This window comes from Emydura macquarii, unplaced genomic scaffold (assembly GCF_026122565.2).
Source record: "Emydura macquarii macquarii isolate MOO-44397 ecotype Brisbane River unplaced genomic scaffold, CSIRO-AGI_Emac_v2 contig_3295, whole genome shotgun sequence".
Taxonomy (NCBI): Eukaryota; Metazoa; Chordata; order Testudines; family Chelidae; genus Emydura; species Emydura macquarii.
The window spans coordinates 6,110,449-6,123,423 of NW_027133432.1; the positions used below are offsets into that span (position 1 = coordinate 6,110,449).

General features: G+C 37.3%; 1 protein-coding gene across 2 annotated transcripts in view; it reads right to left on the reverse strand.

Moving 5' to 3' along the window:
* Positions 1-2,449: 2,449 nt before the first annotated feature.
* ELOVL4 (ELOVL fatty acid elongase 4) overlaps positions 2,450-12,975 on the reverse strand; it is a 50,793-nt gene continuing 40,267 nt past the window's right edge. For both annotated transcript variants that reach the window (XM_067532651.1, XM_067532650.1), the window contains exons 4-6: positions 9,740-9,911; positions 5,747-5,874; positions 2,450-3,535 (exon numbers count right to left, since the gene is read on the reverse strand). In XM_067532651.1, coding sequence (XP_067388752.1) covers positions 3,260-3,535; positions 5,747-5,874; positions 9,740-9,911 — 576 coding nt within the window. In that variant the 3' untranslated portion in view covers positions 2,450-3,259. The remainder of the gene's footprint in view (positions 3,536-5,746; positions 5,875-9,739; positions 9,912-12,975) is intronic.

The following is a 12,975-nucleotide window of genomic DNA, read 5'->3' on the forward strand; positions in this document are numbered from 1 at the left end:
AATAAAAGCAAGTAAGTTATCAAGAGTTTCACTGTTGGAAATGAGGTTGAGGAGGTATGTGTGGGATCAGGTACAAGTAAGTGGCGTGACAGCTGATGAACTGTTAATTGGTCCACAGGTTTCAAAATTTCTCAGGAAAGACGTCCCTTTTCAATGGAAAAATCCTAGGTGCCAAAGGGTTAAATAGAGTCATGATTATATAAAAAATGCAGAGCAAGAAAAACTCACTATACAAATTTTCAGCACTTAGTTTTAATTGTATGTATTATGTACACATTCACATATGCACTCTATTTTGTCTACATCTGGAGCCAAATTCTGAGGTGCCATGGACAATCAAGCAAGGCACAGAATGGGCAAGATTGTGGGTTTCTGGCAGCGCATTACATGTGCATTACTGCCTCAAAGCTGACGAAACAGGAGGAACTGCAAACTCTCAACTTTGTCTGTGTTCTGCAGCTCTTGGTTCTCAGACACAGGAGGAAACAGACAGAAAGTACGAGTATTCCACTCAGCCATGTTATGACATTCCTCAAACTGCAGAACACTCCAATACGCAGTCTCAAAGCAGGACTGAATCATACGGACATCAATAGACAAGAACTAGATCAAGGAAAGCCCTAGAGCAGAGGATGGATGAGAGGGGCTCATTGCTACTTCAGTGACAGTGTTGGTGATTTCTCCATGTAGCACTGTGCCAGGGAAGATCTCTCTAACTGCCTCTTACTATGAGCCCAGGTGACACAGGGACTTTGCCTGAACCTGGCCTCACACAGAATGTAGTTGTACACCAGCAAGCTCCTATCTACAATCACCAGCTGATCCAGAATACCAATGTCACAGACACAAAATTCCAGAGTAAGATTCCACCTAACTTCCTGCCATAAGCTTCAGCTGTTTTCATCCTTATGTGCACTTTTGATTCACAGAGTAAGTAGGAATTTGGCTCCCAAATACTGGTCAGCATGCAAGATGAAGCTTTTATTTCAAAGGTGCAGCAAAGAGATCATTGAACCTGTATCAGACCATTTCTCAAGAGGCTCTTTAGGAGCCAGAAGATGTTAAATGTATGAATCACTTTGTCTAATTTGGCTTAAAAAGAAAGGAAGAAAACCCATCCAAGCCAAAATGCTAGTTTACGAGAAGTAGGAAGAATACATGCAAATTTGTTTGAGAAAGACCTTGACCCTTTTTCCCTCTCGCATGCATTATGACTATTAATATGCAGAAATATACATTTGTACAAATTCAGAGAGTTGTTTTGGAAAGCATCAAGACAAAGCCAATAGGATAATTAATGGTCATAGACCACTTCCAGTCCAATAGAGCCTCTACGCTCTAGCAATCCAATATCCTGTCAAGTAATCTGCTTGGGGATAGGGAGAGGGTTTACTACTGAAGAACTGACTTCCAATTTAACTCATTTCCAGTACTACAGGCTATATCCTGAATTTTTTTTCCTTGAACTCCTATCTTGGATAAAGTCAGAGTTTTCAGTAAAATGGGGAAGGACAGAAACATAGTAACAAAATAGATGTTTTTGTTTGCCTGTTTATTACAGGAAGGATGGACAAACAGTTAAAATTTTTAAATTGTGTTGGATATTTTAACTTCCACACACAGAGTTTCTTGTAAATCCCTAACTTTAAAAAATGCACTATTCCCCCAATGTAAGAGAACTTATTAGTGGTGAACCTGTTTTTAACCATGAATGTCAGAAATTTATCTGGGAACCAGCAGGCCAGCTCTTGTGGTTTGAGCAGAGAACTAGGAATTAAGAGACCTAGGTTCTAATCCCAGTTCTGCCTTATATCCATTGCGATCTGGCACAAGTGACAACTTCTCTATGCCTCAGTATCCACATCTAAAGGAATAATAATTACTACCAGGCTTTCCTCACAGAAGGAAAGAATAATCTTTGCAAAGCATTATAAAAAGGCTGTGTCTTCTTATTGCTATTTGACTAAGGAAGAATGAGCAGAGCAATCCTGTAGATTAGACCGACAAGAGCCAGCAATACTGGAGGAATGGAAATCTCACTAGCCAATCTGCCTCTAGCATTTACATTAGTCAGTGGCCTGCAAACAATATCAGTTGTGTACATGCTTAAACAGATGTGTAGACTATAATCATTACAGTAGTAAGACGCAAGACCAATTTATGGGTAGACATTTTCAGAATATACCTACAATATATTTGCTGTAACTACATATAACAACTGCAGATTCTCTCTCCTGACCAAGCTGTGTGTGTTTTCTGTTGAACATGACTGGCATCTAATGCACATCGCATTTGCAGAAGAAGAATTAAGTTCTACAGTATGCTCCCCCTCACCATACAATCATTTTGAGAGTTATAAGAGTTAGCACCATGGGTTTAATGCAGGTGGGGGACAAGGTAGAATAGCCTTACATCAGATAGATTAGCTTAGGCCATGAGATGTACTCTGTTTCGTATAAATTTTAAAAAAGTTTTTCCCCATTTAATCACATCCAAAATACCATTCCAAGATTGCACTGAAAGAGACAGACGATGATTCTACAAAACAAGTGAAAATATATTTTTTCAGGAAAGCAATTCTTTTATCCAATTAGCTTTAACTGTATATTTAACGTGTATTAGAGGACTCCATATTTCAGAAATTAAAGTTATTTAATGTTCAAATGTTCTTTTCAGCAGATAAAGAGGTAGGTATATTTCCACAATACAAGAAAAATTGTAACAGACACTAAATCAAAAGAAGGAGAGTCTGATAACTCAACAAACTCTGTTCTAACAGCATACAAACATAACTGTGCCTTGAGATATCCCTAAATAATAAGAGAAGTAGTATTTTCTGATCAGAACATACATCATAATTTGGAATTTAATAAATTTCTGGCAGAAACAGAAATGCTCATAAGCTACCTTTTCCCACACAGATATGTGGGCTTCCACAAGTCAGTTGCATCACTGGTAATATTAACCTTAGGACAGCTAAAACATGTTATTTGCTGCAATTCTCTCTTACATTCACCAGCGCCAGCGGTCTAAAAGTTTACACAGAGATCATCAAATGCTTGATAATTACATAATTACAACAGAAATTTAACTTGAAGTATTTTTGTTAAAACAATCTTCATAAATAATAAAAATATCTGTGTGCTAGCTCTTCGGTAACCTAAGGGTTAATTGGTACATAGTGTTTCTTTTTTTCCTTTTTCTTTTTAAAACAAACTGGAGGATCCCCACTGCCAACAATGGTTAAGGCCTGGATAAGTTACTCTCCTTTTGCTTTTCCTTTTTTCTGCTTTTTTCCATTTTCCACCACTAGATTGCTTTCTGGTTTGCTTATACCGTTTGCAACAGCACCATTCGCTATTTTGCCATTCTTAATGGGTTCCTTAGGTATTTTATATGTCCGATAGTAGAAGTTACCAAACAGGAAAATAAAGGTGATAGCATAGATCATTACACCCCAGTGCATCCATTTAGGGAAGGGACAGTCGATATAAATAGACATGGCTGTATGGCCAAGAGTCACATGGAACTGAATCTGAAAAACAGAAAATATAGCATAATAAAATATTTGATGCTATGTTAGGTTTGACTGTACCAACTTTTATTGAAAATACAACAAAATATGAACTATAAAGAAAAAACAGTCAATTGTAAAACACAATTAGTGGTTCACATAAGTAATATATAATTGCAATATTTCTCTAGACAATAACAAATACAAACAGTGGTAAAACATTTAATCCACAGCATTTTAAGTTTTATAAGGAAGTTACTAGAGATTATACTTCTGTTCCTTTACAGTATCTGGCAGAGATCATGGAAAGCTGCACAACAGCTATGCAAATCCCAGTACTATAGGAATCAGTACTCTGCTCTCAAAATTACACATGCATATGCCGACTATAAACATGGGCACCTCAACTTCTGACACCCTCCATACCCTGTTGCCAAAGATGGCTCCACTCCCCACAACTCTCTCCCATCTACTGCTGAGAAAGGTAAGGCCTTCAATACATACAAGTAATTCTTTTTAAATTTAAAACAATTATTTTAAATAGCTCTTCCTACCCTTCGGCTCCAACCACTATTTTTATTTAACCATATAGATATAACTGTTGCAAAGGTCTCACTAACTCGCACTGAAATAACTGATTACATCCGTCTTAATTTATATTGTTATTTCAGTGCAAGTCTGTTTGTAGACACTTATTTCAGAATACAAATACCCTATTTTGATTAAGTTAGGAAAAAATCTACTTAAGCTAAATTGAAATAAGACACCTTTTTCTGAAATAAGAGTGTTCATACACACACTTGCACTGAATTAACAAAAGGTGTGTATTAAAACTGATTTAGTTATTTTGGTCCAAGTTTGTGCATGGACAAGGCCTATATAATCCACAAGAAAAAGCCGTTTCAATTTTCTGTCTGCTGGTTAACTTAAGCCTATATTTTGAAGCTGATAAGAAATACAGAATTACTCTTCTGTTCGGAGGCCCGATGAATTAAAAAAAAAAAGGACACGGATTGATGCATGTAAAAAGTAGCAAATGATCAGCATACACAATACAACCATTGGTCTATATGTATTTTTTAAAGTTTAATTATAAAACACAGCATGTAAATCAATTTCATATGCTACATACTTTCATCATGTATAAAGGAAAAGACAAAGTTTGTGCAAAGAAGAAATTATTTAAGAAAAATCCTTGCGCTGGGACATTAAAAAATGAAAATGGCCGTGACTGATTATCGCTTACCCCATTATATGGTAATGGGGTATGTTGCCTTTCAACCAGCCCAGAAATGAATTGCAAATCAAACTACCAAACAGCAGTCAAGAGGTAATGTGGAAAGAATAAGTGGACTCAGTCTAGTACATTGTGGATTTTTGCTTGCACATCACAAAACCCATAATTCACAACTGGAAACAAAGGACACTCTTGTTGACAGTCTTAGAAACCAAGAAGTGAATAGACCTGGAAGCTCTCCCCCCTTAGAGTAGATCTCTGGCAGTTCAGAGTTGAAACAGATCAGTAGGGCAACATTAGGAAAGTGTCACTGTCACTTTCTGTGTTGCACCTGGTCTGAGGATTGAAATACATGCTTCAATCTGCAATGCTGTTTCACGAACACGAAAATTAATTTAAAAATGTAAAAAGAACTAATTGAAACAACATCAGACCCTTAACTACCATCTGCACTAGCAGGTGCTGCTGTGTAAATAATAAGATTAAATATCAAACTTTACAGTGATTGGCTTTTCCTTTGAAATAAAGGATTACATTAATGGCACGGAAGAGCATCACGGTATAATTGCCTTCTGGTAATCAGGTGTTCAGGTATTTATAAAAAATAAAAAGGAAATAAACTATAATTTAATTTTAAATCAAGTTATTTTGATCCTTAAGTACTGCCTAGTCCAATGACATTATTTCTGTCATATAATCAAACTATAATCAAACTGATATGCATTTGATTATTTTGCAAAAGCAAAAATAACCGTTTAATTACTATTATTGGCTAATTGCATGTTTTGACTGTTTTAAAAAGAGTAATCATAGAGCAATTTTTATGTGTGTGTGTGTGTAATTATTTCAGAAGTCCCTTGAACTTCTAGAAATACATCAGTTTCTGACCTGATCTGTGAACAAGTGACAGCCATCCAGCCTCATGCTTGGCTGATACACATTCCATTTGACAGAGAGACAGACAGCAAGCAACTTTGGAGAAAGATTTTACCTACCATTTGTAATATGGTCAAGTATCGTTTCCACCACAGATATTTCTGAAATTTAGGGCCACAGGCAGCTAATCCATAGTACATGTACATAACCACATGAATAAAAGAATTAATTTGGGCTCCAAAAAAAGCTGTTCAGAAATAAAATAAAAATCCATATAGTGTTATTTTTAAACACGAAAACCAAGACAGTGATGTCTATTTATTTGTATTATACATCAAAAATAAAATTGTCACATTTTGCACTTACAATCTTATGCACACTGTCAGCACTAAATACTAATATGCATAAAAACTGAACTTAAGTTGAAATCCACATCTTTTGGCCTCTGACAGGTTTGACTGTGTAGGCTTGAGCCTGCAAACAGGTACCAATACGAGTAACTTGGTCATGTGAGCGCTCCCACTGTCTTCAATGGGACTACTCACATGAGCAAAGTTACATGGGTGTTTGTAGATTTAACAATCCACTGTTTAAAAAAAATGAACTTTAGCACTGATATTTCATGATTTCCCTGAAAATTTAATAATTCTTTACATTTAGGCTAATATTGTCACCTATGGTTGGCTAAAATTAGGCACCCAAATACATAGAATGATTTTCAAAAGTGCTGAGCACCCAGTAACTTCCATTAACATCAATGAATTACAGTCTTCTGAAAACCAGAACCACCTATATAGGTGCCTAAAGACTTGTCTACGCATGGAGTAGCTCCTAGTGAACTCCACATGTGGACCCTCTTATTTCAGAATAAGAGTGACTTGTTCCTGTGGGTTAACCTAACCAGGAAAAGTTCCACATATGGAGTTAATTAGGAACAACTCCATGTGTAGACGAGCCCTTAATATGGACTTGAATATCAAACTTTAGGCACTCACTCTTGAAAATCTTGGCCTGAAAACTTTTCAATAAAAAGCACTGTTTGATAGGGTGCAATAGCAGTATATGGCTATGTTCACACTGATGGCGGCTAACTTATCTGGATTGACTGAGCGGTCAGTGAAGAACCGATCAGTCGATACAGAAGTTGACGCTGATAATCCAACCCTTCAAGTGGCATAGCGCTGCGTTGATGGGAATGCGGTTCCCGTCGGCGCAGTACATGAAGACGGCATGCAGAAGAGAAGTGCAGCAGTCAACGGGAGTTACGCAAGTTCTCTGCATAGTTTGCGTAACTCCCGTTGACTACCACCGAATTGCTGGGGTAAGTATAGACCAAGCCTATGAAAAGTATTATTTAGGTAGTTAATATACGTCAATCTTTTAAAAAAAATTATTCTTGCAATTTAGACATGCACATTTTAATAGATACTACACATTTGCAAAGTAGTGATGGCCTAAGATTCCAAACAGCAAATCACATATTGCTACACAGCCAACATAGTCTAAAAGGACTACTGTCATGCAGGAGAGGGTGGTGTTTTTTTTTTGCAGAACTCATGGTAATTTCCCCTGCGGGCAAGGATACTGTCTTGCAAGGGGTAATACTTTTTTAGGCTACATGGACTGTAGGTTTTCCTCCTGTAATTTCATTTGAAAATCCTCATGTAGGGCTCAACCTTAGACACTTGTCAACTGGACTTTTAAAAAATTGATTCATTCAATATATAGCATGTAAAAATGTTTAATGTGAAAAACTTCTCACACACTTTTATAGCATTTTTACTAGTCCCCCTGCTGATGCTTAGAATTTTTTTTTGAGGGGGGGGGCCCAACGCAACACTAAACAACATGCTTGGGCCCACCCCTTTTTGCTGTGAACATCCCAAGCCTGCTGCTTCTTCAGCATCAGCTTTGCAGCTGCTGATACTGGTGAATTACCTCTCGCAGGTCTTGAGGATGAGCCTGCATGAGAATTCCCAATGTCACCATCACTGGAGCTAGGCAAAAGTTTTTCAATGAATAGTTTATTTTCCAAAAATGCAGTTTTGGTCAACCCAAAAGTATTCAGGAATTCATGTCAAGTTCGCCAAATAGTTTCAAAATGTTTCAGAAACATCAAAACAAAATTTTATTTTGACCCGACTCTAAATTTTTTGTTTCAATTTTGAGCATTGTGACAAAAGCAAAAAAGGACTAGATTACAAAATTGCCAGAGGTGGGTTGAGGGGGAGGGGAAACAATGGACTCCCTTGTAGCCCAGTGGTAAGGCAGCTTACGCATAAAACGGAAGACCCTAGTTCAATTCCTCTCTGCCTGATGGGAAGAAGGAAACTTAGTTCTCCCATCTCTCAAGAGAGTGCCCTGGTCTATGGGATATTCTGGTATGAATCTTTCTAAATCTCTTTTGTTATAAAGCCACTTTGGAAAAATAAATAGTCACTGGAGTAGGGGACTTGCCCTTGGGTCTCCTAGTCTAAGTGGCAGACTATGGAATCATTCTCATTCTTTCCCTGGCCCACTGACTCTTCATTGTCATTATGAATTATTGTGAATTGCCACACTGATAGGAAATTTAGACTTGCTTGTATGTAGGCCATGTGTCATCTGCTAGAAAACACTGGAACAGATAACACAAAAAAATCTGTAACAATTTGACACCTATCCTAGTTTATATTGGATGAAATCCTGACCTCCTGCCAGGCCTTTGTTGCTGCAGAAAGGCCACAGCACAGAACTGCTGCATTTTTTCTGCTGGTGCCAGGAATTGTAGAGGCTGAACAATTGGACCCGAGCTTTGAAATGGCCCCAGTCATAAGTTTATGGGAGTTGAGGAGTTTATGGGAGTTGAGGGTAGCGGGTTCAGTGGAAAGTGGTAGTTGGGACTACAAACCGCATCTATTCAATGGCCACAACCCCCACATAATGAGTGCAGTGATCAGTAGTAACTGCAAACACCTAGTGAATCCAAGATTCCTCTCACCCTCCGGCTAGGTTGAGGAGAATTCCATCCTCCAACCCCTGTACGCAGAGCTGTGGATATGAATTTCACCCCATGGGCTGAAATAGAATATAAAATGTGTGGTTATATAGCTAATGTATATATAGTGCATGAGTGTGTAAAAAAAAATAAAAAATATAAAATTTAGTGTATATATATAGTTTAATAAAGGATTAATTTTAGTCTAGATTACATGGATTATTGTAAATTATTTTATAGTTATTTTTATAGCCCTTTACAAACAGAATGGGACATTTTCTTTCAACCTCTGCCTCAGTAGAATTTATAAATTGAGAGAGGCAAAGCAAAGCAAGACATGATGCAGGCAAACAATGCATAAAGCAAGGGTGTGGAGGAAACAATGGAAGTAAGAATTCCTTGATGTGAATTTTACAGGATGAGAAAGAATGGAAAAGAAAATTAATTATAGGTTTATGTCATTATGAACAACTTCTACAATCAGTTGACATGGGTTTATTGCTAAACCTTCAAATGAGTAATTCAGATTTCATTACTTGCTTTGTTATAAAACAAAACAAACCCAAAACTCAAACCTAGGGCCAAATTCTGCTCTAGTAAAAATCCAGAATAGCTCCATTACTTCAATGGATTTAGACTGGAGTAACAGGGCAGAAGCTGGCTCATAGTTCTGATTCCTAGTTTTCTTCTCTGCAGCTGCAAAAAGTTAGGCTAGACAGGGTTGTTGTAGCTGTGTTGGTCCCAGGTTATTAGAGACAAGGTGGGTGAGGTAATATCTCTTATAGGACCAATTTCTGTTGGTGAGAAGAGTCAAATTTATCTGCCTACTTCATATAGCAAGGTGATGATTTTTTTTAAAGATGGAGTTTGTAAAGGTGGAATCTCAATTTTGCATTTGATGTCTGTGAATGAAGTGTTTTGCAATTCATAAAACTACAGCTCTGTTCTCTTTTCCTCCCTGTCATTTCACACAGACGGAAGTTACACTAATGTAACTGCTATGATCCAATGCTATTTGAATAGACTTATCATATAGTATTAACTCCATGAAATAGCAGTTTCTTTATTAATTCTAAATAGGTTGATTCTCACTCTTATCTCTATACTGCCTTGAGAGAAAAGACAGTTCACTCACCTTGTCCTCCTGGAACCCACTTGATACCAATCCACCACAAGGTGAACATAGTGAAATGGTGATAGACATGAAGGAAACTGATTTGGTTAAATTTCTTCCTCAGGATGAAAAATATTGTGTCCAAGTATTCAATTCCTTTTGAGACAAAGTACCACCATAAAGCACCCGCTATCTGCAATATAGGAACAAAGACCCTAATGATTCCTAAAGAAATAATTAAATGAAACAAAAGTTAATTACATCAATGTGCTGTGAGGAAAAAAAGGAAGATATGGCTAGCATTATTGGCAGTTTCTAATCCATTTCTGAAGACAGCCCTGAACTCTGGGTTATTTACAACAGCAGTGGAATCATGTGTTAAAAGTCAACTATGATTTAACTATTAAACATCTGGCAACATCAGACCATTAGGTTTCTTTGCATTTTAGTCTGGCCAAGGATGTTTTTTGTAACATATGAACATAGGTTCAATATACTATTTTATAAAGTCTACCATATTTTACAATTTAGCCATCTATAAAGAGAAGCAGTTTACTATCTCTCATATGCTTCCCTCTTTACCTTTGACTCTTCTCCGAGAGAGCTGCTTCCGAAAGCCCTGTATGCAATCAGACCACAACTTGACATGGACACAGAAACAATGAAACACATACACCAGAGTATAGTTAAATGAAGAGGCCACAACTTTATTAAAATTCTTAACCTATGGAGACCATTCCCCCTACTACCTTAGCTGGGCTGTTCCAGTGTGGATTTCAACTGGGCCTGGTTCTACAAACCTGAGAGGCATGTATGAGGGCCTTACATGCCCAGGGATGCCCAGGAAACCTGACTGGAAGTCAGAATGCTATCCTGCATCCTTCCTCCATGAAAAAGGTAGGAGAAAGGAGACAAGGGGAGTCATACACCACAGAGACACATCCCATCATCAGGTAACAAATGCTCTGAGCTCATGCCCATTGGGTTACAGTGGATTCATGTTTAACCCTTTTTAAACCACCAACCACAATGGAGCTCGCTAAACTTGTAACAATGTAATTTGCCCTGCCCAAATCCAGACCACAGATATGCTGGATGGAAGGTGAAAAACCCCACACAGCCGTTTGCCAATTTTGCAATATGGAAAAAATTCTTTCCAGTCCCCAAACAAAGTTTGACAATTAGCCTCGCCCCTGGCATCATAAAAGATCTAGCTCATTAGATGAGGATGGGTAAGGGCAGGACACTCAGGTCTGGATTAAGAACACTCATGGTCTTGGGCACATATTCTAAGCCACTTCCTGTTAAAACAATCAGAAAACAAAAAACTTTAAACTTTCCTGATACGATGAAAACCAAGTAATTAACAGAATAAAGGGAACAAAACACACACCACAGTCAACATGAAAAATTAGGTTTAGAGCAATTAATATGTACAGTTAATAGGTTTCCTCAGAAACACTGCCTGTTCAATACTGCATGTCAGCTTAGACACTAGACACCTTAGCAATTCCATGCAAGCACCAACAGAGGAAAGAGATAACCAGTTCAGTACAGAGGATGCAGAAACAGAGCTATTAGGTTTCGCGTACAGACTACTGTGGAACTCAGATATAACAGTATTCACTAAAATAGAATTTATGATCACCTAAAATTACTACTCAACTTTGCGCTGACTTCTCCTTACCAGTTCTCCAAAACAATTTACAGAAAAGCAAAAAAAAAAAAAAGCAAAAAAAAAGAAAAAGAAAAAAAAGGCAAAATATTCAAAATATTATTAAAAAAATGGCAAATATTCAAAATGGCATACACTATTCTAATTGTCTGATATATTTCATTTAAATGTAATATTTCATGTTAATATTGTGTTCAACAAACAGCCCAAATTATAATTAGGATTATTTTTCAAGCTTTTCAGATAAATTTCTAAGATAGCAATTTTTGTTTTTGATAAAGATGTAATAGCAAATAATAGAGGTAAAGCAATTCATTTAAGCAACAAATATGCACTATAATTAATAACATAACATAGTGAATGGTGTGTCTGATAGGTGAAAAAACAAATACCTTTGCTATGGGTACTTCTCTGAATTTAAAAGCAATACAAAACAATTCATACCTTGTATGCAACTGTTTTCTTCTAAGCTTTAAGCAAACTGAAGTCAGTGATTAGGTTGGCAAAATTCATTTATTGAATCAACTCTCCTTTATTGCCGTGAGGAACAAAGCATTCAAACTGTTTTGCAGCACTGTGGATCTCAGTTCTATTTTTATCCTACCCATGTTTGAAAATGACTGTTCTCCTTCACATTTCGTCACAGATAAGTTGAGAAAAATTCATAGGCCAGTGTCAACGTTAGATAGTGTAAACTGAAGACAACTGTGCCGTAGCATCTGTTTCAGTGCATATGATGATTTGCTTCATTTTGTGTGGAGAACTGAAACTGAAAGAGTTTGTCAGGAAAGTTTTGGTCTAAGAATTGAGAATAAACTGCTGGATGTCTGTGAACTTCACTTACATACAGTGAATCCAGTTTATACAGGACTTCAAATTGCTCCCATAGCACATTGAATGCATCCAGTCTGTGATGCAGACAAACTGCAAGTTTGTCAGTTCTGACTAAAATGAAAAAACAGATGGATGGCTTCATTCAAGTACTTACCACCTCTTCAGACTCATACTCAATTGGCTTTCTTTTATAAGGACAACAAACTCATGTTGATAGTAGAGTAGATTCCGCTTACTAGCAACCCAGATATTAACAACTTTCAGTTAATAGCAACATTTTGTCAGGAACCAATCCCAAACCATTGACTTTAATATTAATGGAATTTGGATATTGGCAACAGCACGCTGCTTATTAACAACCTTGTTTGAAAGAAAGGCCACAGCTGCAGGCAGGTTTATGAAGTTGCAGCTAAGGAAGGAAGCACTGGGACACGCCAAGCATATCCCAGCAATTCCTTCCCTGGCTGCAACCTCTCAAACCTGCCTTTCGCTTATTAGCAACTGCCAGATAATGGCAACTTTTTTCTGGCAAGGAAGTTGCTAATAAGCAGAATATACTGTAATCAGAAGTAGCATGGCACATTTTCTCTGCACTCAATTCAAAATTCTCAAACTGGTCACACAACATCCCAATAAATATTTCCAGATAGTACAGTCAGAGCAGCACTTAGAGCCATGTCCATCTTTTGCAACGGGCTGCTGGTCAATTTGAACCACTGAAACGCAGTGTCCAAAAGTGTGCCATGAC